Source organism: Urocitellus parryii, chromosome 5 (assembly GCF_045843805.1).
Source record: "Urocitellus parryii isolate mUroPar1 chromosome 5, mUroPar1.hap1, whole genome shotgun sequence".
Lineage (NCBI taxonomy): Eukaryota > Metazoa > Chordata > Mammalia > Rodentia > Sciuridae > Urocitellus > Urocitellus parryii.
The window spans coordinates 203,948,609-203,974,198 of NC_135535.1; the positions used below are offsets into that span (position 1 = coordinate 203,948,609).

Below are 25,590 nucleotides of genomic sequence, written 5' to 3' on the forward strand. Positions count from 1 at the left end.
GTCCTGTAGGTCTCTCACACTTTGGCCCTATCCAGATACACAGCGTGCCTATACTCCATAGAGGAAAGAGAGAGAGAGAAATAATGCCAGCAAAAATCCAAACCACCATCAACTCCAGCCAGCGTCACTGGCATGTCACTGACACGGCAAATGGGCAAAGCCAGTCACGCACAGGTGGAGGGAACCTGGTCTGGAAATCCAAAATCTGAAACTCTGAGCACCAATGTGACAACACAGTGGAAAACCCCCCCCTCACCTGATGTGATGGGTCACGGTCACAGCACAAGCATCTAAAAACGGAGGAAACTGCCTTCAGGCTGTGTGCTGAAGGTGCAGAGGGAATCAATGAATTCTGTGTTAGACGTGGGTCCCCTTACCGATGCACATAATGTATGTGCAAATATTCAAAAAATAATAATAAAAAGCCCAAATCCCAAATACTTCTGGTCCCAAGCATTTCGGATAAGGGGTACTAGGCCTGCTGCAGGATCACCACTGGCCCTTGGCCCCTGGTGGTGACCAGTACCAGGTGTCACCCACTTCCACACAGAAGCAGGGCCAGCAGCGCCAAGTTCCTCTTCAGTGAGAAGAGGGAGAGTCCCAGGGCTCAGGCCTTTGTAGGCCAACTCTCTGCTGGAGCGGTGAGGAAGCTGGCAGCTCCCCGTCCGTCACCTCACGAGGCAGCGTTCCAGCAGCCTGGCAGGCTCGAGTCTTGCTGGAGGCCAAGCTGTAACTTTGGGCAGGAATACTGATCCCAAGAGGCCTAGACCGCCTTCAGCAGCTTCTGGAGACAATGTGTAAAAAGCTAAGTCCTATCTCTTGTCTACAACAAGCAGAGGTATGCACAGCAGCAAGAACACAGTGTCCTCATTCTGCCTGTCTGTCCATCTGTCTGTCCCCCCCCCCACTTTTACTCCCCAGCCCTTCTCTGCTGGAACCACTCTCAACAGCTGAATGGTGCTGCCACATCCTCAGAAGAGCCAGACGTCGGACACGGTGTGAAACATCAGCCCACTGATTTATTGGATTTCTCACTTTGGGCTAGTTACCATGGCTTTTTGAGACAGCAGGAGGGAATGTTATAAGCTTAGAAATACTATCTATTTTCCATTACCTCCAGTAAAAACGTCTACCGGGAAAACGGGAGGGGAAATGCCACTTGCAGAGCCAGGTTGCCATAAATCTGGATAAATGGTAAAGTGTTAAAACCCACTGTAGAGAACTAATAGTAAAAAAAAGGTATGTGACCCCCACCTGGACCTGGAACAGTCACGTGAGGGGCCAGGATGAAAGGAACAAAAGAGTGAGACCCCTCTGAAGGCCACAGGATGGAGCCTCCAGAGGACTGGCCCCCATCCTGCTCCCTGCCTGGCAAGCACTGCCCCGGGCCAGAGAGTGCCAAGGGGCGGGGCCTGCTCAGAGAGCCCAGGGCTCGACCCAGCTGGATTTGCAATGTCCGTGGGGCTGAGGCGGCACTCTGCATTTGTAGGCACTGTTCATAGTTTAAATAGCACAAACTTATTCTCTCACAATTCTGGGGTCAGAAGCCCTAAAATCAAGGCGTTGGCAGAGCTGTATTCCTTCTGGGGGCCTCAGGGAGAATCTGTTTTTCCTTGTCACTCCATTCCTTGGCCATTGCCCCTTCCAAGCCAGCAGGAGCGAAGGTCTTCTCAAGCCACCGCCACCGTCTCTCTGGCTTTCCCTGCTGCTCCCTCTGCATTTAAAGACCCTGGTGATTCCCTGGGGCCCATCTGTATGATCCAGGATCACCTCCCATGTTCAGGCCGGCCACTCAGCAGCCTCAATCCCAGGCCGACCTCGTGCCCCTTGACTGTGCAAACTTGTGTGTTCACAGGTTCCAGGAATCCGGTCACTGACACGGCGGAGGAGGGTCTCATCCTGCTGACTGCTCCCCCTTCCTCTGTAAACGTCATATTCTACAACTGCACCAGCACCAAGACAAATAGATTAACATCCTCAAGTGATTTCTTCAACCTAAGAGTTCATTTTTTCTTCTGATTTTAAAAGAAATTAAAAACTTCACGGGCTCCTGAAGGTCTCATGGCCCCAGGTACCATGACTGCTGCTCCAAGGCCCCAGCCTTGGATGCCCTCAGATGCAGTCCACACGGTCCAGGTGCGGCCTCCACATTCACCCAGCCTGTAGCAGGAGGGCAGACCCTGAGCACTGGCCAGGAGGTGGGCAGGAGGAGGAGCAGAGGACGAGCATTTTCACTGTGGCAGACCAGCTCAGAACACGTTACTTAGGCTTTCTACCCCTCAGTTTCTTCATAGTCCATAAAATGGGGACAAAAAAGGGCCCTGCCTGGCACGTTGCTGGGGTCACGGCAGGAGGTGGCAAGGTGAGGTGCCCAGCAGCCCTGATCTAGAGCCAGCGTACCTTTATTTAAAGAAACTTCCTATCCACCATCGTGTTTTAAAGAAATGCAGATGTGTGGCAGGATATTCTCACATAATGTCAGACTCAAGTTCTTGGTGGCCACATGATCAGTTCTGGTCTTTCCTCGGCGTGTCTGAGGAGAGGCGCTGGCCACACTGGCGGTCCCTGCTCGGGACGCTGGGGAGGGGCTCCAGGCTGAGGCTGCTGGGTAAGGAGCAGCACCAGCTCGTGGTCTCAGGCCTCCCCCCTGCAGCCCAAGGTCTCGGGCCTCCCACTGCAGCCCAAGCTGAGAGTGCAGAAAAGGCAGCGCCTCTCTCAGCTCAGGGGGTGAGATGACCTACTTGGGGCTGGTGACAGCAACCTTCTGGTTAAAGACACTGAGAACTGAGGATGTGGTCTGAGCACTCCAAGAGGCAGAGTGCACTTCAGATTGGCTGGAGAGGAGAAAGAAGGAGGGCAGGCACCAGTGTGTGAACGGGACTGTCCTGGGGGGGGCGGGGGGAATCTTAAGACAATCACAGCAACAGCAGGGCACCCACCGTGTGCCAAGGAAGGACGACCTCAGCTGCTTGACATGAATGTGCTTGCCCAGTCCCCACGACACTAAGCCAACGGCATTATTACTACCCCACATTACCATTGAGGAAACTGAGGCACAGAAAGGCCAGAAACCTGTCCCAGGACATGCAGCTCGGTAGGTCTGGAATCCTGATCTCAGTCTGGGCTCCAACTCCAGGGGAGCCCTGATCAGCCAAGGACCAGGGCTGCCCTGGGGAAAGGCTGCTTCCTTCCCCTTTGGGCAGACTCTGGGTGGCTGGCCTCTGGAGGAGGGTGGGTGAGCAGGGGCTGGTTATGCAGTCCTGGCAGGACACTGACCTAGCACTGGAGATGCAGCGGCAACAGGCTGCCTGCTCCTCAGGAGTGACCAACACAGATGCCAATCCGGGCCAAGCCGAGCGGGAGGACTCAGAGCCACAGGGAGTGGGTTTCCGAAGGTGGCCCAAGGAAAGCCCCTGGGTGCAGAGAGAGTCGAGTCTTCAGGCGGAGGGCAAGGCCACGCAAAGACCCCTGGCAGGAGCATGCCTGGTGCATCTGGGGAAGGAAAAGAGGGTCTGGCTCCACACACAGTGAGCAAAGGGAACGAGGCCACACAGGGCCTGTGGGCAAGGGGCAAGCTGACCAGGGGCGGCTGCAGGAGGCCCTCTCCACCAAGAAAGAGAGAGAGAAAAGCCTCTAGAGGGTCTCCCAGGGAGCCAAAAGGCAGGGGGTGCTCAGAAACCATTCAGAAGCATTTCCAGGGAGCCAGGCTGGGGCGTAAAGCCCCCGAATAAAGCAGGGTGAAGCTTGCCACCCAGGAACGAGCTCTGCAATTGTTTCCACTTCACACATGGTATCCCCGGAGAACTCACTCTTCAGTCAACACCCAGAAAACCACCCAGGAGCCTTGGACGCCATCTTGAGAGCACGATTTGATTTCAAGTAGCTATCTCTGCATCGCTGAAGTCTCACATAAGATAGAGGAAATGACTTAGTGCCTGACCTCATAATTGAACTTGAAGATGTTTTTGCTAAAATCCATTTCCTGACAAGCTCTGCTGCTCAGAGTGACAGTTCTCAAAGAGGTTAGAAAGGAGTTTGGAAACTTCTCTCTCCCCAGTCCCCCTCAGGTGCCAAACTTTTCATCTCACTGTGAAGGGAGGAGACGCAGCGTGACAGTTCTGCATACACACCCGCTCTCCAGGAAGGTACCGTGTGAGTGAGAAGCCTCCGCTGAGCTCTGCTTCCTGAGCTCCCGCCTGGCCCTGGCGCCTCTTCCCTCCGCACCTTGGCTGCTGCGGTGCTGGGACCCAGACCCACCCTGGAGGATGACCCAGCAGCAAAGGCTGGGAGGGGTCCTCAGGGAGCAGAAAGCAGATCCAGCTGAGCACTGCTGGGTGGGGAAGTGGGACCCCCAGTCAAAGAAGGAGCTTGGTGAGATCCCTGCTGGTCCCCAGCTCCGGGCTAACGTCCTCCCGCTGCTCATCTGCCACAGCCTCTGGTCACCCTCTCTTTTCCTTCTGCTACAGCCCTACTGTCCTGAGCAGCCGCCTCTGCTGAGCCCTGTCCAGCCTGCCCTGCAGACCCCCCGCCCCCCGCAGGGCCAGCACAGAGCAGCAACACCGCAGCCTTGGGGTCCCAGATGTCTGTCCTCTCTGCCCTTCGGCTCACTCCATAAACCCAGGGCACCCTGACTCCAAACATCACCTTCACTGCCTCCGGGAGTCCTCAGATTGGCCTCTGCCCTCCGAGACCAAGTCTCCATCACGTCTTAAGCCCTCTCTCTCCCAGAGATTCCACGAACCCGACTCCTGGCTTTAGCTCCTGCACCCCAGCCTCCCCTAATACAGCTCATGTTCTAGAAGCACACAGTGCCTCCTTCCTGCCCTCCTCCCCTGCAACTGCCCAACTCTACCGCCTCTGAGGGCATAAACCACCAAGAAAACCCTGTGGGACAAGGACAATTCTGTGTCCCCTCTCTAGGCACACACTGAGCCCTCTCTGCAACTGAAGAAACTCCCTGTGCTTTTTCTCAACGTGGATCTTACACTCTCTGCATTTCCATTCCCTAAACCTGCTACTGTCCGACAGGACCCGCCGCTGCCTTCTCTAAGACGGTACGGCCCTCCAGGAGCAGGCCCCGAGCCCCTCAGCACCGGCTTCCCTGCCTGGACTGCCTCCGGGGACCAGGCCCCTCTTCCTTTCTAGGCCAAGCTCTCCACTGTGGGTGTCCCTGTGCCCCTCCTGCACCTGTGCCATCACAGACCCCCCTCATATCAAGGTCCATGTCTCTCTCAACCTGATGGTCCCCTCCAGGGCGTGGACGCTGTCTGACCAGAAAAGGGCAACTTGCCTTTCCTGACCTTCTTCTTCTGACTTGGGTACCTTGGTCTTCTCAGAGTCTCCACTTTGAATGGCACCAGCTCCCCGGGGCTCTGCCAAGCCTCCCTCCTGGGCACCAAGCCTGGCTCCTGGCAGGGGCTGTGCTCACCCTCCCTAACCAGCCCAACTACTTTACAAATTCAGCAACTAGCCAGCCTTCCTCAGCCCCCACCTTGCAAACCCAATGCTGGCTTGCTGGGAGGCGAGACCGTCCTACCTATTAAACAGTTAAAATTTAAAGCATTTGGCTATTTTAAGTTGCCTGTATTTATTCTGAGTTCTTAGAAGCATCTATTCACCTCAAGAAGATTAATTAACTTTTCAATCATCTCACTGGTTATAATTGTAACTCTCATACATCTAATAAACTTTCTGTCATTGGGGAAATAAAAGATTGGTTTTATTAGTATACTAGCATTTCACTCAAGTGCAATGCAGTGGGAAGGACGATTTATATTGGTAAAAAAATATAAAGCATTCAATGTCATTAAAACAATTGCATTTTATTGCTTTCAAATATCTGAAAAATATTAAAACTGGAATTGTAGGCTTGTCAATTTGGCCATGAACTGGCAGTAGGACTATGGTGGCCGAGACTCAAGACCTCACTGCATCTCTGTCTCAAGTCAGTGGCACCAACAAGGAGCTGGACTGAAAGCTCACTGCAAACAAGACCCCTTTTTTGCTCATGCTGTATAGCCCCAATGCTTAGAACAGAGCATTCAGTAGACATCACACGGGTTAATTAACAAACACATAAAGAGGATGTCAGGAAGAAACATCCATCGAGCAAACTCCAAAGGACCAGCACCCTCTTTCTCTTCCATGTCTATGAACGTTACCAATCAAAATGCAGCACTCTTCAAGAATGGATCTGCTCTGCATGCTTACTTAGAAAAATGAAACTCTAATCCCAGCTCCGGCACGGCTTGTCTTGGCTTGAATCCTACAACTGTCCATGATCTGCAGAACAGGGATGTGGCAATGGGCATCTGGTGGCGGTCCAGGATTATCACCTGCATGGAGGTACCTTGGCTGTCCAGGATGCTTTCACACAGAGACACCTGCATGGATCTGTCTTTCAGGGGTGTCCCGTGCAAGGAGAGATGAGGGCCAGCAGACAGCATCCCTACCACCCAGAGATCCACACAGAGCCACCTCACCTGTCTGTATTTTCTAAATATTTTCAAGAAAGATCTTATTTGAGAAAAAGATCAGTGGCTAAAAATAAAGCTAGAAATCCAATGTTGTACATAAACCCAAAGAGGTGCTGAGGGAAGAACCTACCATTTACTGAGTGCTATGTGCTGGGTAATTTTCACACATTATTAATTCCATCTAACCCTCATCACATCTTGATGAGATAAAGAATAATTATCCCTTTTTAGGGAATTGAAAACTGAGGCTCAGAGAAGGGAAATCTCATAACCAGCAAGAGCCATGACATGATTTCAAATCCGTCAGTTCTGCAAGGCAGCCATCTCTATGTCTCTTTCCGAGTCCCTCCCTTCTTCCCCCTTACATCTGACGCCAGCTGTCAGTCATGTATGGTCATGGGTCATCTCGTTACTATTCAGTGTGAGTGAACCTTCGTGAACTTGCTTCATGCTGGTATTCATTCATTAGAGTCATTTATAGAGCACCTACTAGATGCCTGGGACCAGACAGGGTCCCAAGGATGCAGAACCTCAAGTCCTGCCTGTATCGTCAAGGTAGAGAGAGAAACAGAGACCAATGAACTAGTTTAAAACTGATGTTATCTGCCAAGAGCAGAGTGGGGACAGGACTTGGGGTGATAGAGGAACAACAGCTCTCTTCTCACTGTCAGTATTTAACGGTATCTATTATTGACGCGCTTTCTGGTGCCGCTGGGTAGTCCTGTTGCCTCTGACATGATTCATGCTCCCAGGAGAAAAGAGCTGGGTACCACAATGTACCCGTGTCCACTGCGGCAGTCCTGGGTGGAGGCAGCCATTCCATGAGGTAAGACACACTGGGACGCATCAGGTTTCTTCTTTCCATTATCCCTGAATAATAATTCAACTCGAAATACATTTAGACACTTTTAAAAATCTAACTCTGAAAAGAAATTCTATGCCTTGCCTTCCCCCTTAGATGTTTCTGTCCTGGCCAAACCAGAGAGATAATGCTCCCTCACCGCCTGCCTTGCTCTCCCCAGGCCCTCTGGTGCCTCCAATTGAAATGGAACATGAGCAACGTTCCTACCTTACTCTTATTTCCTAATGCAATAAACCGACTGCTGGATCTCCAATGACAGGGGCCAGACAGGTTAATATCTATGCATGAAGGTAAAAATCTCTGCCTCATCCCCTTGGAGAATCTCAAACCTCTCTTTCCATCTGAATCTTCATTTTCCCTGAGCAATCCAACTTCCGTGCCCCCTCCCCCTTCGAAGACTCCCGTCTTTCAGAATCTAAACAGTAAAGACAAGTATCCTGGCAGTAAACCACCGAGGAGAGCAGAAGGCAAGCTGCAGAACAAAAGCCGGCACCCAGGCACACGCTCAAAGAGCCACTGCAAAGCCGAGCAAAGGAGACGCGTCCGCCAGGCAGCACAGATACGCCACCAAATGCTGTTCAAGGGCACGAATGACTCCCGCTCTGGAAATTCATTTGAAGGAAATAATTTAAATGAAGAAAAGTGCAATGTGCTATGTGACAGCAGAAAAGGCATGGCTGAGTAAATTACAGGCCATTAACAATGATCATTATGAAGCCACAGTCACAGCACGAAAGCCGTTACCGAGATATTAAGTTAAAAATAACACCACTGGATACGCAATGTGACGGCCATATGTAAAAAAATCTGTCTGCATAATGACAGTGGGATCCGCGGTAATGTTTTAAAATGCTGCGAGATGCTACAATATCCTCTGAATAATAAAAAGAAATCGAGAAGAAAACAGGTGATGAGTCATGGCCTGACAATTGTCGCTGTGTGATACAACGTCCCCTTTGCAGGGACAATGACAGGTGGTTAAATGTGAGTACAGAGACCGGGTTTAGCTCTTTTATCCTGGGTTATTATGAACGTCGACCTCTCCAGAAATTAATCTCACTGGCAAGTTACACGCTGATCTCACCTGGTTGCCAACAGGTAATTCATAAATATTGAAGAATGCCAAGAAATGGAACTGGAGAGTGCGGCAGGTTTGTGTGAGGGGGAGGGCACTGCAGCCAGGGGGCCTTGGCAGAGGGTCACGACCAGTCACAGTGTCACCGTGTAGGCTTCTGTGTCCTTGGTGTCTCGGCGCAGGCCCAAGGTTAGGGGAACCAGAAGCATACTCATTTAAATCCAGCAAGTGTGGAAGTCCTTCCCAGGCCAGCATGCCCAGGTCCCTGTATGCCCCTGTCCATGGGGTGGTGCCACAGGCGGTCTCCTGAAGTGTCAGCTCCACTTCCACCTCCACAACTAGCCCAGGGCTGGGCAGAGAGGAAGGTGGATGGTTTCATGTGTGTCTGTTGTTTGTTGTCATAAAATATACATGACACAAAATGAATCATCTTAACCCCTTTCAAGTGTGGGGTCTGTGGCACTAAGTGCGGTCCCAGTGATTTGCAACCGTTGCCATTTCACCCTCCCCACGTGAAACACTGTACACTCAGCTCCCAACCCCACTGCCAGCCCCTGGCAGCCACAGTCCACTTCTGTCTCCATGCATCCCACTACGCTGGGTCCCCATGGAAGAGGAATCGCAGAGCTGTTGCTCTTGGTGACCCGCTGATTGAACCTAGCACAAGGGCCCGAGGTCCATCCACATGCAGTGTGTGTCAGCATTCCCCCCTCTCTAAGCTGAACACAGCTCCCCTGGAGGCACATGCCATGGGATGGGGACTCTCAGGGGCTGCTCCTCTAGGAAGTACCATCAGGTCACACTCATACCGCCCCAGCTTGACCCCACACTCAATTCTGAGAAACGGCCTTGCACCTCACTCGGGCCTCAGGCCAGGTCATCCTCACTGGTACTACTTCTCGAGTGTTCCTTCACTTGGGAAGCTGTCAAGACTTCTGGCCCTTCTTCTCAGAGTGTGAACGGTTCACATCCTCCAGCCCAGGACAAGCTCACTGCTTGTCCAGAGTTCCCACTTGGGCCTGTGCTTGTGCACCTGTCTGGATCGTGCCATGGATCCAAGATGGCAGCCACCTGCCTACGGCTTTGTTTGGACTGTACGTTTGCCTACTCTATCCTACCTTCCAAGTGGATCCAGCTCTCTGCTCTTGTACATAGGAAGGTGTCTTTCTAGGAGATGGACCTTTGATCCAGTCCACACTTCAATTTTCCTTTTTTGCATTACCCATTGCCAGATATCTTGCTCCAGCCTCCCATCTGTCCAAACCCTCCAACACTTGACTGAGGACACAGAGCCCCAAAAGCACAGATGCAGGCCACTTACAGCCAGAGTGAGTTCCGTCCCTGCGTGATGACCCCCGTGAACCTGGTCAGGCGCCTGGCGTCCACTTCAATCCACTGATGAAGGTCATTCCTACCTGCGCACCATGCACCGTCGTAAAAATCATTTTCATTAATGCCTGCCTGGAAAGAAAAGAAGGGTGTGTTTCAGAAAGACCTGAACTGAAGAATAGTAAGACAAACATTCTCCTGAGGCTGAGAGGAGGAAGGTGAGATAGGAGAAAATTATCAAGGGGATAAAGAGAAACAGCCGTTGTGCCCTCAAATCCTCGTTCTAAGTCACAAAAGGGAGTTGCTCAGTACTAACAAGTTGGAACTATCTCAATGTGGTATGTCCTCTTCTTGCCCAGTGTGAAAGATGAAATTTAATGAGTTCTCCTATTACTCATTCATCCAACACACAAAAAAATGTCTCCCACACCCCAGCCCACACACGCCAGGTGCTGGGGAATCAAAGGTGAATCATTCCATCTCAGAGTTTCACCATCCAGGCAGGAAGGAAGACGATATGAAAACATAAATCAGAACCCAGCAGGGCAGGTGCTATTCCAGGAATATGGACAAACTCCTATGAATCTCAGGAGACTACACAGAAAGCCCCAAGGTGAGGGGGTACTTGAGCTGGGTGCTGAGCGGGTGCTGAGGTTGTTTACCAAGTGAATAGCTGTCTGGTAGTGTCTGACTTATTTGATGTGCTCAGTATCTGTTACTATCATTACCAAAAAAATCTTTGGCTCTGAATTTCCAAGGCAGGTGAAGTTTCTGCTCTGAAAATTCCCAGCAGTATTACCATTTGAAGAGATGAGACCTTGACCAAAATAAATAAATAAGGACATTGAAGCCAAAAGAAGCATCCCGGTTTACCAGACCATTCTGCATTGACTCTGCTTCTCCATGGCTGTTTCTCAAGGACCTAGTGAATGAGAAGTCTAGACAGAGAATGGCAGGCCAGCTCATGCTCCCTGCCTCCACTCCAATTCTGCACACGGCCTGACTTTTCATGGGCATCAGGAAGGTGCAGTTCACCGTACAGTGACATCACGGCCAAGGGTTCCTGCGATCCAACAGAAGCTTTGTATCAGGACCACCCTGCGGCCTGCGCAGTCCCAGGCCACCCTGACACCCACCTGCGTGAACTCTGAGGGCAAATGCTGGAGTACAAACACAGCGCTGACGCCTCACACGAGGGCCCGTGTCAGAAGCTGCTTGTCAACAGAAACCCGCACTCTCCATAACCAGATGGCCTTGGAGACGTCCGTGAGGACCCCGAGGGGCTGCAGGTTCTGCCTTTGAGAACCGTCAGAGAAAGGCTGCTCTTATCACGTGTGGGTCACAAATGCTCCCGTGTGCTGGTGACATGCTGATTCTTAGGAAGTGGTGGGGCCTCTACTCAGCACAGCATCTCGGCTCCCAGCCCGTCATCTAGCAAGGAGGCCCAGAATCCAGCCGGAGGGCTGTGATTATGCCCCTGCTTCCTTTCTGCACTGGAAGGTAATTACCCTGCTAATGACAGAGATTTGCAACACATTAATGACCTACAATATCACAACTCAGCTCCTCTCACGAAGCCCTAACATGCACTTACTGTTTGTTGTGACTCCCCTTTCCTCATCAACCACAGGCGAGACTGCAGTGTAGAATGGTCCCATTCATTTAGCAAAGCAAACCTTCACTAGGTCTCTACCGTATGTCAATGATTGGTCCAGGGAACAGGGACATAAAGGTGAAAAATGTGTGCGGCCCTGTCCCCTGGTTGGCACATGAATTAGTCTACCCATACTGCCATCTTCAAATTAGCCATCACACAGAGCTCTGGCTCTGAGGGCCCACTACCTGGCCGGCCAGGAATCCTAACTTGGCCACTTAAATGCAGACTCAGGCACTGGGCCCCAGCTTGTGCCTTGGTTTCTCCCTCTGTCAGTATAGAAGCAATGATCATTTTTCCCTGAGGATGTTGGTTGTGCTTACAACTGGGTCTGGCACATTGGGTGAGCTCAGAGTTTGCACTCCATACACATTATTTATCAAAATATTTAAAGCAGTATAATTCAGTTAGCCCTGGCAAAATGTGGAAATGTGGATGGTTTATGAATTTTCTCAAGTTTCACAAAATTCCAGGGAATTATGCAACTAATTCCAGTTAACTTCTGCCATATTTTCTACAACTTCAAACACCCAGAACAGAAGTATACAGAACTTTAAAGTCCTTCACAGGAGTCCAATGCTGCCCCTCTGGGGTGTTTAGAAATGTCTGGAATCATTTGTGACTGTCACTACTAGGAGTGGGGGTGTCCCTGCCTCCACTGGGTAGAAGCCAGGGATGCTTGTTGGACATTCTACAGTCACATCCTACAGTGCACAGGAAAACTGCCACTGTGCTGAACAGCCTGGGTTAAATGTCCGGGAGGCCAAGGTTGTATAATCCTGGCCTAAGGCAAAGTCAACTAGCACAGAGCTGCCCTGTGGCTTGAGATGTTTACTTTATGGAATCCCAGAAGCCTGGATGGAAGAGCTATCCTCATGCTATTAAATCAACATCTACTGAACAGGATTTGCAATTAAATTTAAGGTTCCTGGTTTGCCAGCTAGGATATTTTGCCTCCGCTGCCAGTCTCAGTTCTTTCTGAAGACACCAGTCCATTAAATGCAGTTCAGTGTCAGGGGAATGGAGAGCCCTGCCTGAAGATGACTCATTGCAAGAAGACAGCCACCTCTGCAAAATCAATTACTGAACTTAAAGGACAAGCACCTGGGAGAATTTAGTGAAGGAGGAGGTACCAGCCTCAGAGATGTCACCAAATTGTGCCACACTGCAACATGCAATATTTATAAGATGTCTCTGGGGAACCAGGAAGAGAGCACATTCGTCCCTTTCTGGTTAATAATACAGGGAAATACTTGAAAAATTTAGGAGAAATTTTAGTTGAGAGTTGTTGAAATAAAAGGTTTGATTCTTAAATGTATGATTTAACACTGTATGATTCATTCTACTATAGCAGCAAATTAACTGAGGATTAATGTAATTTTCTCAAGCTGATGAAGTTAGGTGCATCATTTCTTTAACTTAAAGAATTGATGCACCTAACAGAGTAAGTTTTATGTAAGATAAATGTGGCAGTCACTAAGACCATAACAAAGAGAAAACCTGACATTATCTATTTAAGATCAACCAAATAGAATTTCTCCGCTTCAAGAGGATGGAGGAAATATCTTATTTTTTTTTCCGTGTTCTTTTCTCGAGTTTCCTCCCAAAGAAAAAAAGATATAGAAATAGAACCTCAAACTCTGGTAAAAAAATAGAAGGCATTTATAATTCCTAAATTACAGCACATGAATATCTGAGATCAAATGGAAGAATCCTGGATGGCTCCAGAAGAGAAGGAAGGCAAACCTCTAAGCAGCAAGAGGTTTAGGTGGAGAAGCAAGCCACCTAAACTATAGAAAAGCTCAGAACTTACATTTCAAGGTGTCTTGGAAGGTGACCTGGGACTGAAACAGGGGATTGCTTTCTAAGGCATGAAAGAAAACAATTGGAGCCCTACATCCTAACCCGCACGCCACAAAGAATCTAAATTCTTTTTTAATTTTTCTAATAAAAAGCAAACCAAAGAGGCTCTGGATTTGGATGTACTCGGCACAGAGGAAGGCAGGGAATCTGTGAGGGTCTCAGGGGTTATCAGCAAATTGAGGGTAAAATGCACCAGCTCCCTCCCCCAACTCAGCTAGAAAACTATGCAGTCAAGCTTATAACTAACTAAATAAATAAATAAACAAACAACAATGTAACTGAGGATAGAAGAAAATGTCAGATAAACTGTACTTCATGTCTCCAGAAAGAACACCTTGCCTACATAAAACAAGAACAGAGAAAGAGAAAGCAATAAACAGGAAAGGGTTCTTGGAAATTAGGATTGGAAAGGTTAAAATTTTTAAAAGCTACAAAGAGAAAATTGGAAAACATCTCACAAAAAAAGTAAGCACAGAAATAGACAACAGGATAAAAGAAAGAAAAGCAGCGAGAAAAAAATCAAGAAGAATCTTGGGGGGTGGGGGATGTGCCAGATAAAAAAACCATAAGATCATTTCCCATATCTGAAAGGTTTAAGTCTCCAAAATGCTAACAAAAGAGCACGGCATGTCATTATGAAACTTCAAAACATCAGAAATAAAGGGAATATTCTAAAAGCTACTAATGAAGAAACAAGTAGTAAAGCAAATACATATAGAACTAAAGAGGAATAAAGATGGTACCAGAATTCCCAATAGCAGCATCTGAAGCTGCAAGATTAGGCCTTCAAAATTCTGAATACTCCCCCAAAAAAATTTTGAGAGAGAGAGAGAGAGAGAGAGAGAGAATTTTAATATTTATTTTTAAATTTTTGGTGGACACAACATCTTTGTTGGTATGTGGTGCTGAGGACCGAACCCGGGCCACACGCGTGCCAGGCAAGCGCGCTACCGCTTGAGCCACATCCCCAGCCCCTCAAAAAGATTTTTCACCCTATATTTTATGCTCAGCAAAATCAATCAGTTGTGATAGTAAAATAGATTCATACATCCTTAAAAATTTTCTTTCTCATGCACCACTTCCATGAAGCTACTCAAGGATGCACTCCACAAAAATAAGGCAGAAAACAAGAAAGGGGAATAAATGGGATCCAGAAATTAAGAGCTTCAACATAGGAGAGTTCTCAGAAGGATGGTGAAGGAAGTCCCAAGGCAGTAGCTATCTATGCAGAAGACCCATGAGCAACCGGCTCAGAATGCAGCAGGCAAGGGCTCCTCGGGGGATGTCTACAGAAACATAAAAAATAAAAGCAGAGCTAAAAATTATTCAACAGGTTTGACCTTATAGAAAATTATATTGCCAGGTGTTTTAAAGACCCAGTCATGTTATAAGGTATGGAGAGATTTTTTTAAAAATCAAGGTAGTCCTAGGAAAACAAAATGTCTAGAAATACGAAATCATTTTTTCTAGGCTCAAATGTATAATACTTCTTGATTAAGTAAAAAAATTCATATTTATACCGTTATAATAATAAATACCTTGAATGTGGATCTACCTGAATACTAAGATAGAATTTGATTGGAAGCATTAAAGAGGGGCAAGAGGATGATTAAAAAATGAACCGACAACCCCATTCTTAATGGTAAGAATCCAAAAGACATAATCAAAAATTCACAAATGATTGCACGTCACTCTGTTCATATTATTTCAAAATAAAGATTAAATTTCCCAAAGAAATAAAAAGTTTAAAGCAGTTGTCCCATCCACAGAGCTTGAGGACCGTCACTGGTGGTGTGGAATGGGGACTGCATTGGACAGGGGCCCAGTTTTTTGTTATGATTATTTCAACATTCGGATTTCTTTAACTAATTTATAACAAAACTGATAAACATACTTTTTTATTTCAAAAAGCAAAACGAAGGGATATATAGCTATCCAGAGTGGCAGGCAGGAAGCCTTTTGTTTTTCTTTGATGTTCCAGGTGTCTACAGAGAACCTACTATGTGCTAGGCATTACGCAAGGTGTTTTGCTGTATTGTCTGTACAGAAAATGTACATTCCCAAATCCTGTGCGTCTGCACGGTTCCTGTCTCATTTTCATGAGAAGCAATGCAAAAACATCTGGAAGCAAATTTAAAAGTCATATCCAAGTGAATGTAACTATTTAGCAATCCTAAGATAATTGACTTACAGTTGCTACTCTGCAGACGTAGCCCAGGGCTATCCAGACAGAGAATGAAATGATCCTTATTTTAAAATATTTTTGAGAAAAAAAAATTTAGAAGCAATGGCTGAAACTTTACAGGTTACTAACAAGCTACCACTTTTGGGGACAGGGTTACTTAAAAATGTTAGATGTGACATCTGATTAGTACAGTTAAGTAACTAATCTGCCATCAAATGGCCATAATGCCATCTGAATGCCTGCCTTCCATAAATCTCTGTGATAAACTTTGTAATAAACCTATAAAACTGACCAGGTACAAATCAGTTGATCCTTCTGCAAATTAGCAAAACACCTTGTCCCAATTCAGACCTCAATCATCAGTCAAGTCAGATAAAAAGAAATACTCGCAGGTTTTATAGATGTTTTTTAAACCCCAAACCAATTATATTAATTATTTCCTTGCATTGGCCCAGAAAACCAGTATAGATTCAGAGCTTGAAATTAAAAATGCTGAAAAACGAAGTCTATTAAATATACCATGTAACCATTTGTTAATTGTTTTATAAAAGGAAACATGAGGACAGAAATATACTAATTGAAAAAAAACTAAAGAATACTTTTACATCAACATTCTAATTCGATTCAGCTAAAATCAGAGAAACACTTTGGCCATTAAGATTGGATATCTGTGGGATAAGTTGAATTCTCAGAACAAACCATCAATGGTTCACTTACCAGCAATTCACGGAAAGGAAGGCCAGGCTCCCTGCACTCCAGGGAGGCGGCTCCGCGTGGAATGCCCCTTGCTGTCCACGCTGTCCCAGTTCAAGTCCTGGTTCGACAGTTCACATCTGAGTGTCTCCCATTGCATTTACCTGTCCCTAAACTAGTGTCAGCAATGGAATCTACTCGATAGAACCGTTGGGCTGGCAACGCCGTCACAGGTAAAAACTTCCCACAGTACCTGGCACGAATAAGCACCCGAGAAGTGGAAGCCCTTGTGGGTACGGGCACGATTCATCTTTTCTGAGGTCCACTTCTGCTGTGGCCTGGGGTCACATTCATTTGATGACAAATCAGTTTCCTTCTATTACTAGGTGAATTTAGTCCATAGACAGATATTCACTAAGTCATCAATTTTTCTTGTCTATTTTTCTTGTTGCTTTTAGCTTTTGGTTTTTAAAAATATATATAATTATATTATATATTATGTATAAATAATATATAGACATTTTAGCTTTTATTTTATTTTAGCAATTGACATGTTTACTTTGCTCGATGTGCAAATGGCCTCTGGAAATTTTAAAGGTTTAATCTTTTAGTGGTTGATTTAGTAGCCATGCCTTTTATGTAGCATAGTTATTTCTGTATTTTTTTTTTTTAGAAACTATCTTTTAACTTCTTCCTACCGACAGTGAAACCGTGATTTCTACTTCCTGTAGCCTCTTCCTTTACCCCCTTCATCATCTCATTTTATTACATTATTCTTACATTCATTTCATATACTTTTAAATTTTAATTGTCTGGTTTTAATTTAATCTTAATATATGTATAATGTAGTAATTATACATCTATTTATGGGGTCCAGAGTGACCTGTTAGTACCTATATACAATGTACAAAAATCAGATCATGGTAATTAGCAAATCTAAAACTTCACTTACCATTTCTCATTTCTTTGTACCAGGAGCATTAAAATCCTCTCAAGAAGCTATTTTGAAATAATCAATTAATCGTTGAAAACCATAGTCATCTTTCAGTGCTACAGATCATCAGAAATGATTCCCCCATTCGATAGCACACCTGCACCCGTTCACCATCTTCGCTCCATCTCTCTCTTCCCCACTCCCTTCCCAGCCTCTGGTAACCACTATTCTACTCTCTACTTCTTCAACCTCAACTTTTTAGCTTCCAAGATTATGCAGTATTTGTGGAATTTTCTTCAAGTGGTTTCACAGTGCCAGGCCTTACATTTAAGCTCTTGAGCCTTTTCAGTTGATTTTTGTACATGGTGAAAGACAAAGGTCTACTTACTTTCTTCTGCATATGCATATCCCGCTTTCCCAGCACCACTTATTAAAGAGGCTTTCCTTCAGTATTTGTCTATTTGAAATGAATGCCTGATTCATTTCACTTAACACACATCCTCCAGTTCTATCCATGTTTCTGGAAACAACATCCTTCTTATGGCTCAATAACATTCCACTGAGTATATACCACACTTCTTTATCCATTCATCTGTAGATGGTCACTCAGGTTGATTCCATCTCCTTGGCTGTGATAAACAGTGCCACAATAAGCAGAAGAGTGCAAATATCTCTTACACGTGCTGACTTCGGTGCCTTCAGCATGCACATCCAGCAGTAAGACCACGAGGTCATGTGCTTGTTTTTGGAGGAATCCCAATGCTATTTTCCTTAACACCTGCACCAATTTACATTCCCGCCAACAGCGAGGAGAACTCCCCTTCTCTGCATGCTCACCAGCATCTGCTAATGCTTACCTTTTTGAATAACAGCCCCTCTCACTGAGGTGAGATAGTATCTCTTTGCAGTTTTGATTTGTACTTCCCTGTTGATTAGTGATGCTGAGCATGTTTCATGTATGTGCTGGTCATTTGTGTCTCTTCTTTGGAGAAATATCTATTGAGGCCATTCACTCCATTTTTTATTGGGTTATTTGTTTGGAGGTTTTTGTTTGTTGTTTTTGTTTTGCTGTTGAGTTATTTGAGATCCTTATATATTCTGGAAATCAATCCTGTTTGGGATGAATAGTTTGCAAATGTTTTCTCCCATTCTGCAGATGATCTCTTCCCTCTTGATGGATCCTCCTGTGCTGTACAGAAGATTTTTAGTTTGATATAAACCCATTTGTCAATTTTTGCTTTTGTTGCCTATGCTATTTGGGTCATAGCCCAAAACATCTCTGCCCAGACCAATGTCCTTAAGTATTTCCCCTGTATCTTCTTCGAGTGGTTTCCCAGTGCCAGGCCTCACATTTAAGCTCTTGAGTCTTTTCAGTTGATTTTTGTACATGGTAAAAGATAAAGGTCTACTTTCTTTCTTCTGTGTATGCGTACCCTCTTTCCCAGCACCACTTATTAAAGAGGCTTTCCTTCAATACATACGTTCTTGCTGTTTAAAAAAATCAGTTGGTTATAAATATGTGAAGCTGGAGGGACTGCATTCCATCCCAGGGGTCTTGGTGTTGAGTCTCAGCTCTGTGTGTAGTGGCTGTGGGAGAGGGCGGCTCCCCAGCCTCTGACTTGGGCTTCTTCATCTCTAAAGCAGGGCTTTCCCTCTGGCGATATTGAAGGCTACATGACATTCAGGGACATACTAGAGAAAAACTCCCGTGGTAAGCAGAACAGGGGCTACGCCCGGGCCAGGTACCAGGTTCCTTCACAGTCCATGGCCACAGGTCGAGGCTCCGCGCTCTGGGCCCTTGGACCTCCACTGTACTGTCCCAGCAGCTCCTGTGTTCACAATGGAAGTTTCTCGAGAAACAAGAGCAGCACGCTGTCATCATTTTGGTAAACACACATTTTTAATTTTCCGGGGCAGTCCAATTTTAAGCATTTGGTCCTGCTATTTTCATAAAAATCCAAATATCAAAAATCCAGGGTTTTGGCACCCAAACTGTCTCCTAAGACTTGAAGCCAGATGAAGAACAAAGGCCCTTTATCAGAAAAGACACAACATTCCCAGACTCAGAAACGACGACTACTGCTTTGCCTCCGCGGCCCTGCCCCTGCTAGCCCCTCAGAAGGACTTGCTGAGTCACAGCGAGGTCTGTGCAGCCAGAAACCAAAGGAGGCTGAGCTGAGAGAGTCAGGAAGATGGGAGGTCCGGCAGGCTTTGGGGTCCAGGACTTGGTGCAGGGCCCAGCATCGGCAGGCACAGCACCTGCGGGGCAAAGCTGAGAAAATGAGCTCCAGGTTCTTCCCACCAGGTGAGACGTGGTGGCCACCTTGGCCAGGGGACCCCAGGCACAGCAGGGCCGAGTGTGGGCTGGGCCCAGGCACATGAACTTCAACCGCAGGATGAAACTCTGTTGGTTCCCTGTTCTAAAACGGAGTTCCTATCCTCAGGAACAGAAGGCACCCAGGAAGCCACAGGCATGGGCTACATTCAAGGCTCACCCTTCATTTCAGGTGAAAGGAGATCAGAGTGCTGGAATTGGGTTCCAACACCAGCATCCAGGTGTTCTGTAGATGTCCCTCCAAGGAAGGACCAGAGAGAAGCCATGCTGATTCCAGGGTGGAGGGGAGAGAGAGGGTTCTCTTATATCCAGACAGCTCAGGAAAGAGGAACAACAGGATGCCAAACTGAGCGTTCTCTAACACTCGAGATGGGGGCCACCAAGTATCCAACATGGCAGCCAGACCATCACAGAGGCAGCGGGAGGTGTGAATGTGGTGCCACCTTCCGTCTTGGAACGGTAAGCACAGGCCCCTCCCTCCCAGCTCTGCTCCGAGCAGCAGCTTCCTTACATTCTCAGCTGTAGGCAGGAACCTAGGGATACCTGCCCCGGGCACTTGTCAGGGTTCCTTTGCTCCTGGGTTGGGCTCTCCCAACCATAATCTTGAAGACTTACAAGGGATATAGAAACCAGCCCTTCAAAACAGCCAAGGCAGGAAGCTCAGAAATCTCCAGCTCAGGAAGCCCCAGCACCCTAGCAGTTGTGAGACACGTCACTGAGCAGGGGGCGCTACCTCTGAACCCCCTGCCTTAGAGTACAAGCATGGAAAGTCTCACAGGGTCCTCAGAGGATGCTCTGGGAACGGGACAGGGGAAGAGCTGCCATTAGACAACCCATCTAACTACCGGGCTACCTCTGAACAGTGACTGCAAGCAATTCAGAGGTAATTGTCAACATGCTCTCCTGGAAGCTTGGAATGTCAATGTCCAATCTGCGGCTTCCAGAGCAGGAGAGACCACTGACGCTTTCTACGTGAGATCAAGCCTCCTCTCAGGACTGAGGATAGAAGGTCCTGTGCACACTGGAAGAGTAATCAGAGGGAGAGGACAGCCTTCACTTTCCTGCCTGCCTGACTCTCCTGAAATTCCTGGAAAATCTATCTTGTCCTGAGCACAAGACGTTGGTGTCCTCTCTGAGCTTATATTGTTAAATTAACACAAGTAAAAGTCTACTTGGAAAAAAGGAAGCTGTAAGCTGAGCTAAGAGGATTCTTTCAAAGTCCTCTGCTTAAAATGAGGGCAAAAGAGGGAGGTGCTTCTGCTACACCGTGGCAGATGCTTTCCAGTAAAAGGTCACAGTCTGCAATATCTTGCACCACAAAAACCAAGTTCATGGAGAAAACCAGGTAATAGCCAGAACTTCCAAAATTCCACGCAGCTCCATAATCAGAAGACTCAAAAACAATCAATTCTAACAATATTAGCACAGTTTAGACAGGTTGAATGCAGCAATCATGATAGGATTCGGCTTTAGAGAAGTAAACAATCAGCACAGGCAGGTGAGGGAAGGGGCAGAAGGCAGAGTGGAGCTGATGAGCTGCAGGGACAAGGACAACGCTCACAAAGGAATGGAACACAAGGCAGCACATGGCCACTCTGAGTCAGAGGAACAGGAGGTGAGAGGACCCTGCAGGACCTTGTTGCCTGCAGACTCTGCACTCGCCCAGGCTAGTGCACTCCACGGTCAGAGGCTGGGACTTGGTCCCACCAACATTACTGCACACTGGGCCCTCCGGCCGATTCCACCAACCATGAATCAAAACCCTTCCGAATCAGGATTTGTGTTTGTGCTGAACACGTACATGTTTCTTATCATTACTCCTTAAACAATGCAGAATAACAACCATGGAGCCTGCATCTACACTGTATTGGGTATTGCAAGTCATCTAGAGAGGATTTAAAATATATGGGAGGATGTGGTGGGTTGCATGCAAACACAGCCATTATTTTACATAAGGGACTTGAGTAGCTATGGATTTTGGAATCCAAGGGGTGGGTGGCTGGAACCAAACCCCCACAACGTCAAAAGATAGCTATAGTAGCAAAAATCACACATGAACCAATGCTACTTGTGCGTGTCATGATGACATCATTCCTGCGTCTGCCAATCACAGAAGAAAGTGTGCCAATGACAGCTGACCCGCCTCCTTCAGGACAGCTCCACTGTCGCTATGGAACCCATATGCACGGCAGCAACTGTCCCAAAGCCCATGTGAAGCACGTGTGCAGACACTGCATGGACACTATGCAGGAAGACCCAAGAAAGCAGGATGCACATGATTGGCAAGAGGCTCATCACCTGGCCAGGGGACAGATGAGTACATCTACATGCGCTCCCTGTCAGAAAAGAGGAACACAGCCAAGCCACCATTCCAGATGTTGTAGCTGGAACACCCCAGCTGCCACCGTGGGAAGCAGCTTTATGGCACTGTCAGGGCAACAAACGGAGGTTTCAAGCTGCTGGGATTCATAATCTACCCCTCCTGGGAAATCCTAGCTGAGTCACTTGAGCGCCCTGCCTAGTTTACGTAAGTCAGAGGAAATAATAATGACCCTTGTCCCTCCTGTTGAGAAATAAATGAAGCCACATATGCAAGGTACTGAGCCCAGTGTGGACACTCTCAGGGTCTCCCTGTCACAATCAAAGCCTCTGGAAGGTGAGCAGTCAGCAGGGGCTTTCTGTGCCTGGCCAGAGGAGGCACTCTGCAAGGTCCCCTGAGAGTATGAACAAGGCCTCGGAGGGACAAATCTCCTTCTTTACTCCTCTTTGTCCTCACAATACCAGGACAGAGTCAGAGGTGGGACCTGTGTTTTCCTGATGGTGACACTGAGTCTCCAAGGAGGTGGGCCTCTCACTAAAGCCACTCAGCTAACCGGAGCCTCCCAGCCTGTGACTCTGTGTGCTCCAGCCTGGACTGTGGCCACTGGGTGCCTAGAGAGCCCTGGGCCCGTGCAGGGCTGCACTCAACATCCCACGAGCGCTACAGAATATGTATTTAAAATATGACTTCTAATTCTGACACATTGCTGTTTCTCGCACTTAAAATCCCATTAGTTTGACACGCCTACAAAATACTCATATGTGAGACAAGATGTAGTTATTTTTAAGTTGCATTTGAAACCGTTATGTGTGGGGAGAAGTATTTTTGGATTGACTTTAATTGTGCACCTGCGGCAGCGGAATCACGAAGCTTATGGAGCTGACAGGGAGGTACAAACCCCAGGGGGGCCCGACCTAGTCCACTTGCTGTGGGGGTTGGAATCGGAGCCTGCTGCAGGCCCATCTCCACACTCTGGGGCCAACACCAGGTAGCACAGGTGGTGTCCAGAGGCCTCGCCCTGGCCATTAAAGCAGCACATTCACACTCTAAGAGCAGGTCTCGAGATACAGGGTAAAGAATCTACCACTGAAGAGAAAAATCCCCATAAAGACAAATGTGACTTCCATCCACCCTGACAGAGGGCAGGGGAGTGGGCTCTGCTGACTCGCTCATGGTGGGGAGCCTAGTTGCTCCCTGCACTCTGTCTCCCAGGGGTAAAGGACAAAGGAGGAGGTAAGATGGCCAGGAAGTGAGGAGAGGACACACCCACCGGGGGCCTGCTGCACAGCCCGGTGAGGCAGGCCATGGGCACTCTGTCCATGTCAGCCAGCTCTCGGCCACATTCTCTGTGCTCCCTGTGTGCTGCAGGGACTGCTGTGGGGCACCTGGAGAGACAGGAGCTGAAAACAAGGCCCCTCTCAAGGGGGATGGCTCATTCAGAGAGGGGTACACACGCAGGGAGACCGAGAGGGCTCGGGCACCCAGGGACTAACTGGGGATTTGTTCAAAGAACAGCTGGGAGCCACCAGGAGTATTCAGCAGAGGAATGAGGTGACCCAGCAAATGCTTCAGAATTGTCATCACCAGTTTCCCTGCTCAATCAACCCTGGGGACGCTCAGGAGGCTCATTTTTCTGATGAGGCAACTGAGGCTCAGAGACGTGAGGTGATCATTCCAAGGGTCTCGACATGGAGGAGCACACGGGCCAAGCTCAAACATAGCATGTCTGACCCCGGCACCCTTGCTGCCATGCTCTGCCCATCCAGCCTGCTGGTGGACAGTCCTTCCAGGTCAGCACCCCACCTTCTCACTCCAGGCCCTACAAGTTTAGGGTCAACGGGGCCTTGCCATTGACGGCAGGCGGCATGGATAAACATAGACAGTTTTATTTAAAGGATAACTTCATTTGTAGAGAAAGCATGGAAGGCATCAGATGAGCCCCCCTTGTTGATGCACAAAACAGCCCCACACTCCCGTGTGGATCTAACCCCTTGGGTCTGACTCTGGTTCCCCTTTGGAGACACCCCAAGGTGCCTGGGACACTCAGGGATCGACAGCAGGAACTTCTGGTCAAACTCTTTTCAGAGTTCCTGTGTAAAATACAGGAGGTTTTTTTTGTTGTTGTTGTTGTTTTTATTTTTATTTTTTGTAGTTTCCAATTGTATATAACCAAATGTTTCTTCACAGTTTTTTTTTTAAAAAAAAGAGTATTTCTAAACCAATCTGGATGGGCTCAAGTCTGGGGCCCGCAGCAGGACAGCAGAAGCTCAGCTTAGAAAACCCTGAGCCCCTGCACTCCCTGGGAAGGGGCCTCTGGCACAGCACACTTACAATGACCGCAGGGGTCCACACTGCCACTTTGAAGCCACTAGCCTGAGTGTAGCAGGGATGGAAGGACCTGAGCAAGATGGCACTTGTGCATAAGGCTTTGGAACCTGCACACCGTTACGGAGCGGACGGGGAAAGAGAAAGGAAATGTGGAACAGAAGAGAGCAACGCGGGGCAGGACAGATCAGACACTACATTGAGAAGAGCTGACCAGCGGGAGCCAGGGTGGGGGAATGGGCACCGGAGAGAGATGGGCAAAATCATGTCCCCCAAGAGGCCCATGTCCCATGCACATGTCAGGCTACGTGGCAAGGAGGAATGGAGACTACAGATGGGATCTGGGTTGCAGAAGGGGAGGGAGAGGGTCCTGGGGCATCTGGGAAGACCCAGCACAATCGACAGAGTCCTCAAAAGTGAATCAGAAGAGAGAAGCAGAGAGACAGCAGCACCCAAGGACTCGGACCGCCCTGCAGGCTCCCAAGAAAGAAAGGCCGCAAGCCAGGAGCAGGTCGGCCTCAGGGTGCTGGGACAGGGAAGGAAAGACATGCTCCCGAGCCCCCAGAAGGAACCAGCCCACCCACACCTTGACCTCGCCCAGTGAGACCTCCAACCGCCACACTGGGAGGGAATACATGTGGGTTGACTTAAGAGGCCACAAAAGTTGTTGGAGCAGGGACAGCAGGGATCAGCAGGGATTTCTACTGTGAGAGGCAAAGGGGTTCCAGGCAGAGAAACGCACCTGAGGAAAGGTGTGGAGTCAAGAACCATGTGGTGTGTAGAGTGTGTGGGGCATCACTTGAGAGGGACACTTGACAGTATCGAGGGCCAAGGTCACAGTGGCCCTGGAGCCTCAGGGATGAAAGAAAGGCGGGATGCACCCAGCCCCAGGAAGCACTAAGGATTTGACCTCGAGGGACCTTTGAGGTCACTGAACAGCCTGGAGGAGGTGGACACAGTGGAGATGAGAAGAGACTAAGATTGGCAGGGAGCCAAGGAGGAGCAGTGCCACCACCTCCCTGCCCCACGCCTCAGCCACAAGCAGACCCCTAGGCCTGTCTCACTTTGCTCCAGCTCCTCCCAGACAGAGGGCCTGTGGAGGGACAAGCTCAAGAGGGAGGCAGACCACCTGGTTTAGGTGCCAGGGACCTTACTTCTACCAAAGGCCATCCTGAAGAAGACACGCCCTCTCTGCATCTCAGCATGCTCTCTGCACAGTGAGATTTACGCAGCGATGCCACATTTGTCGTGAGAGCCCGGACTAACACATTTTAAATGCCATGCATGGTGTCCAACCCGAGCTCAGTGAACCCTGGCCGCATCTGTGACTGGAGCAATCGGAGTTGCAAGCAGAATGCACCAGAAGGGCTGGTACCTGGATGTTGAGTCTCCCTCGATGCGCTCCCAGGCCATAGCGCTTCACCGTGGAGGCGTGGAGCTGGAAGTCTGTGATCTTTAGGGTCTCCAGACCAAGAGGCGGGCAACCTGGAAGAACAAGGCGCGTTATAAACAAGGCCAGCTGCTGCAAGAAACCTTCCT

The 25,590-nt window shown here is 48.3% G+C and overlaps 1 protein-coding gene across 1 annotated transcript in view; it reads right to left on the reverse strand.

The window, feature by feature from the left end:
- Positions 1 to 25,590, reverse strand: part of Cpxm2 (carboxypeptidase X, M14 family member 2) — a 95,413-nt gene that overhangs the window by 48,009 nt on the left and 21,814 nt on the right. The window contains exons 3-4 of the mRNA XM_026384250.2: positions 25,427 to 25,536; positions 9,735 to 9,874 (exon numbers count right to left, since the gene is read on the reverse strand). Coding sequence (XP_026240035.2) covers positions 9,735 to 9,874; positions 25,427 to 25,536 — 250 coding nt within the window. The remainder of the gene's footprint in view (positions 1 to 9,734; positions 9,875 to 25,426; positions 25,537 to 25,590) is intronic.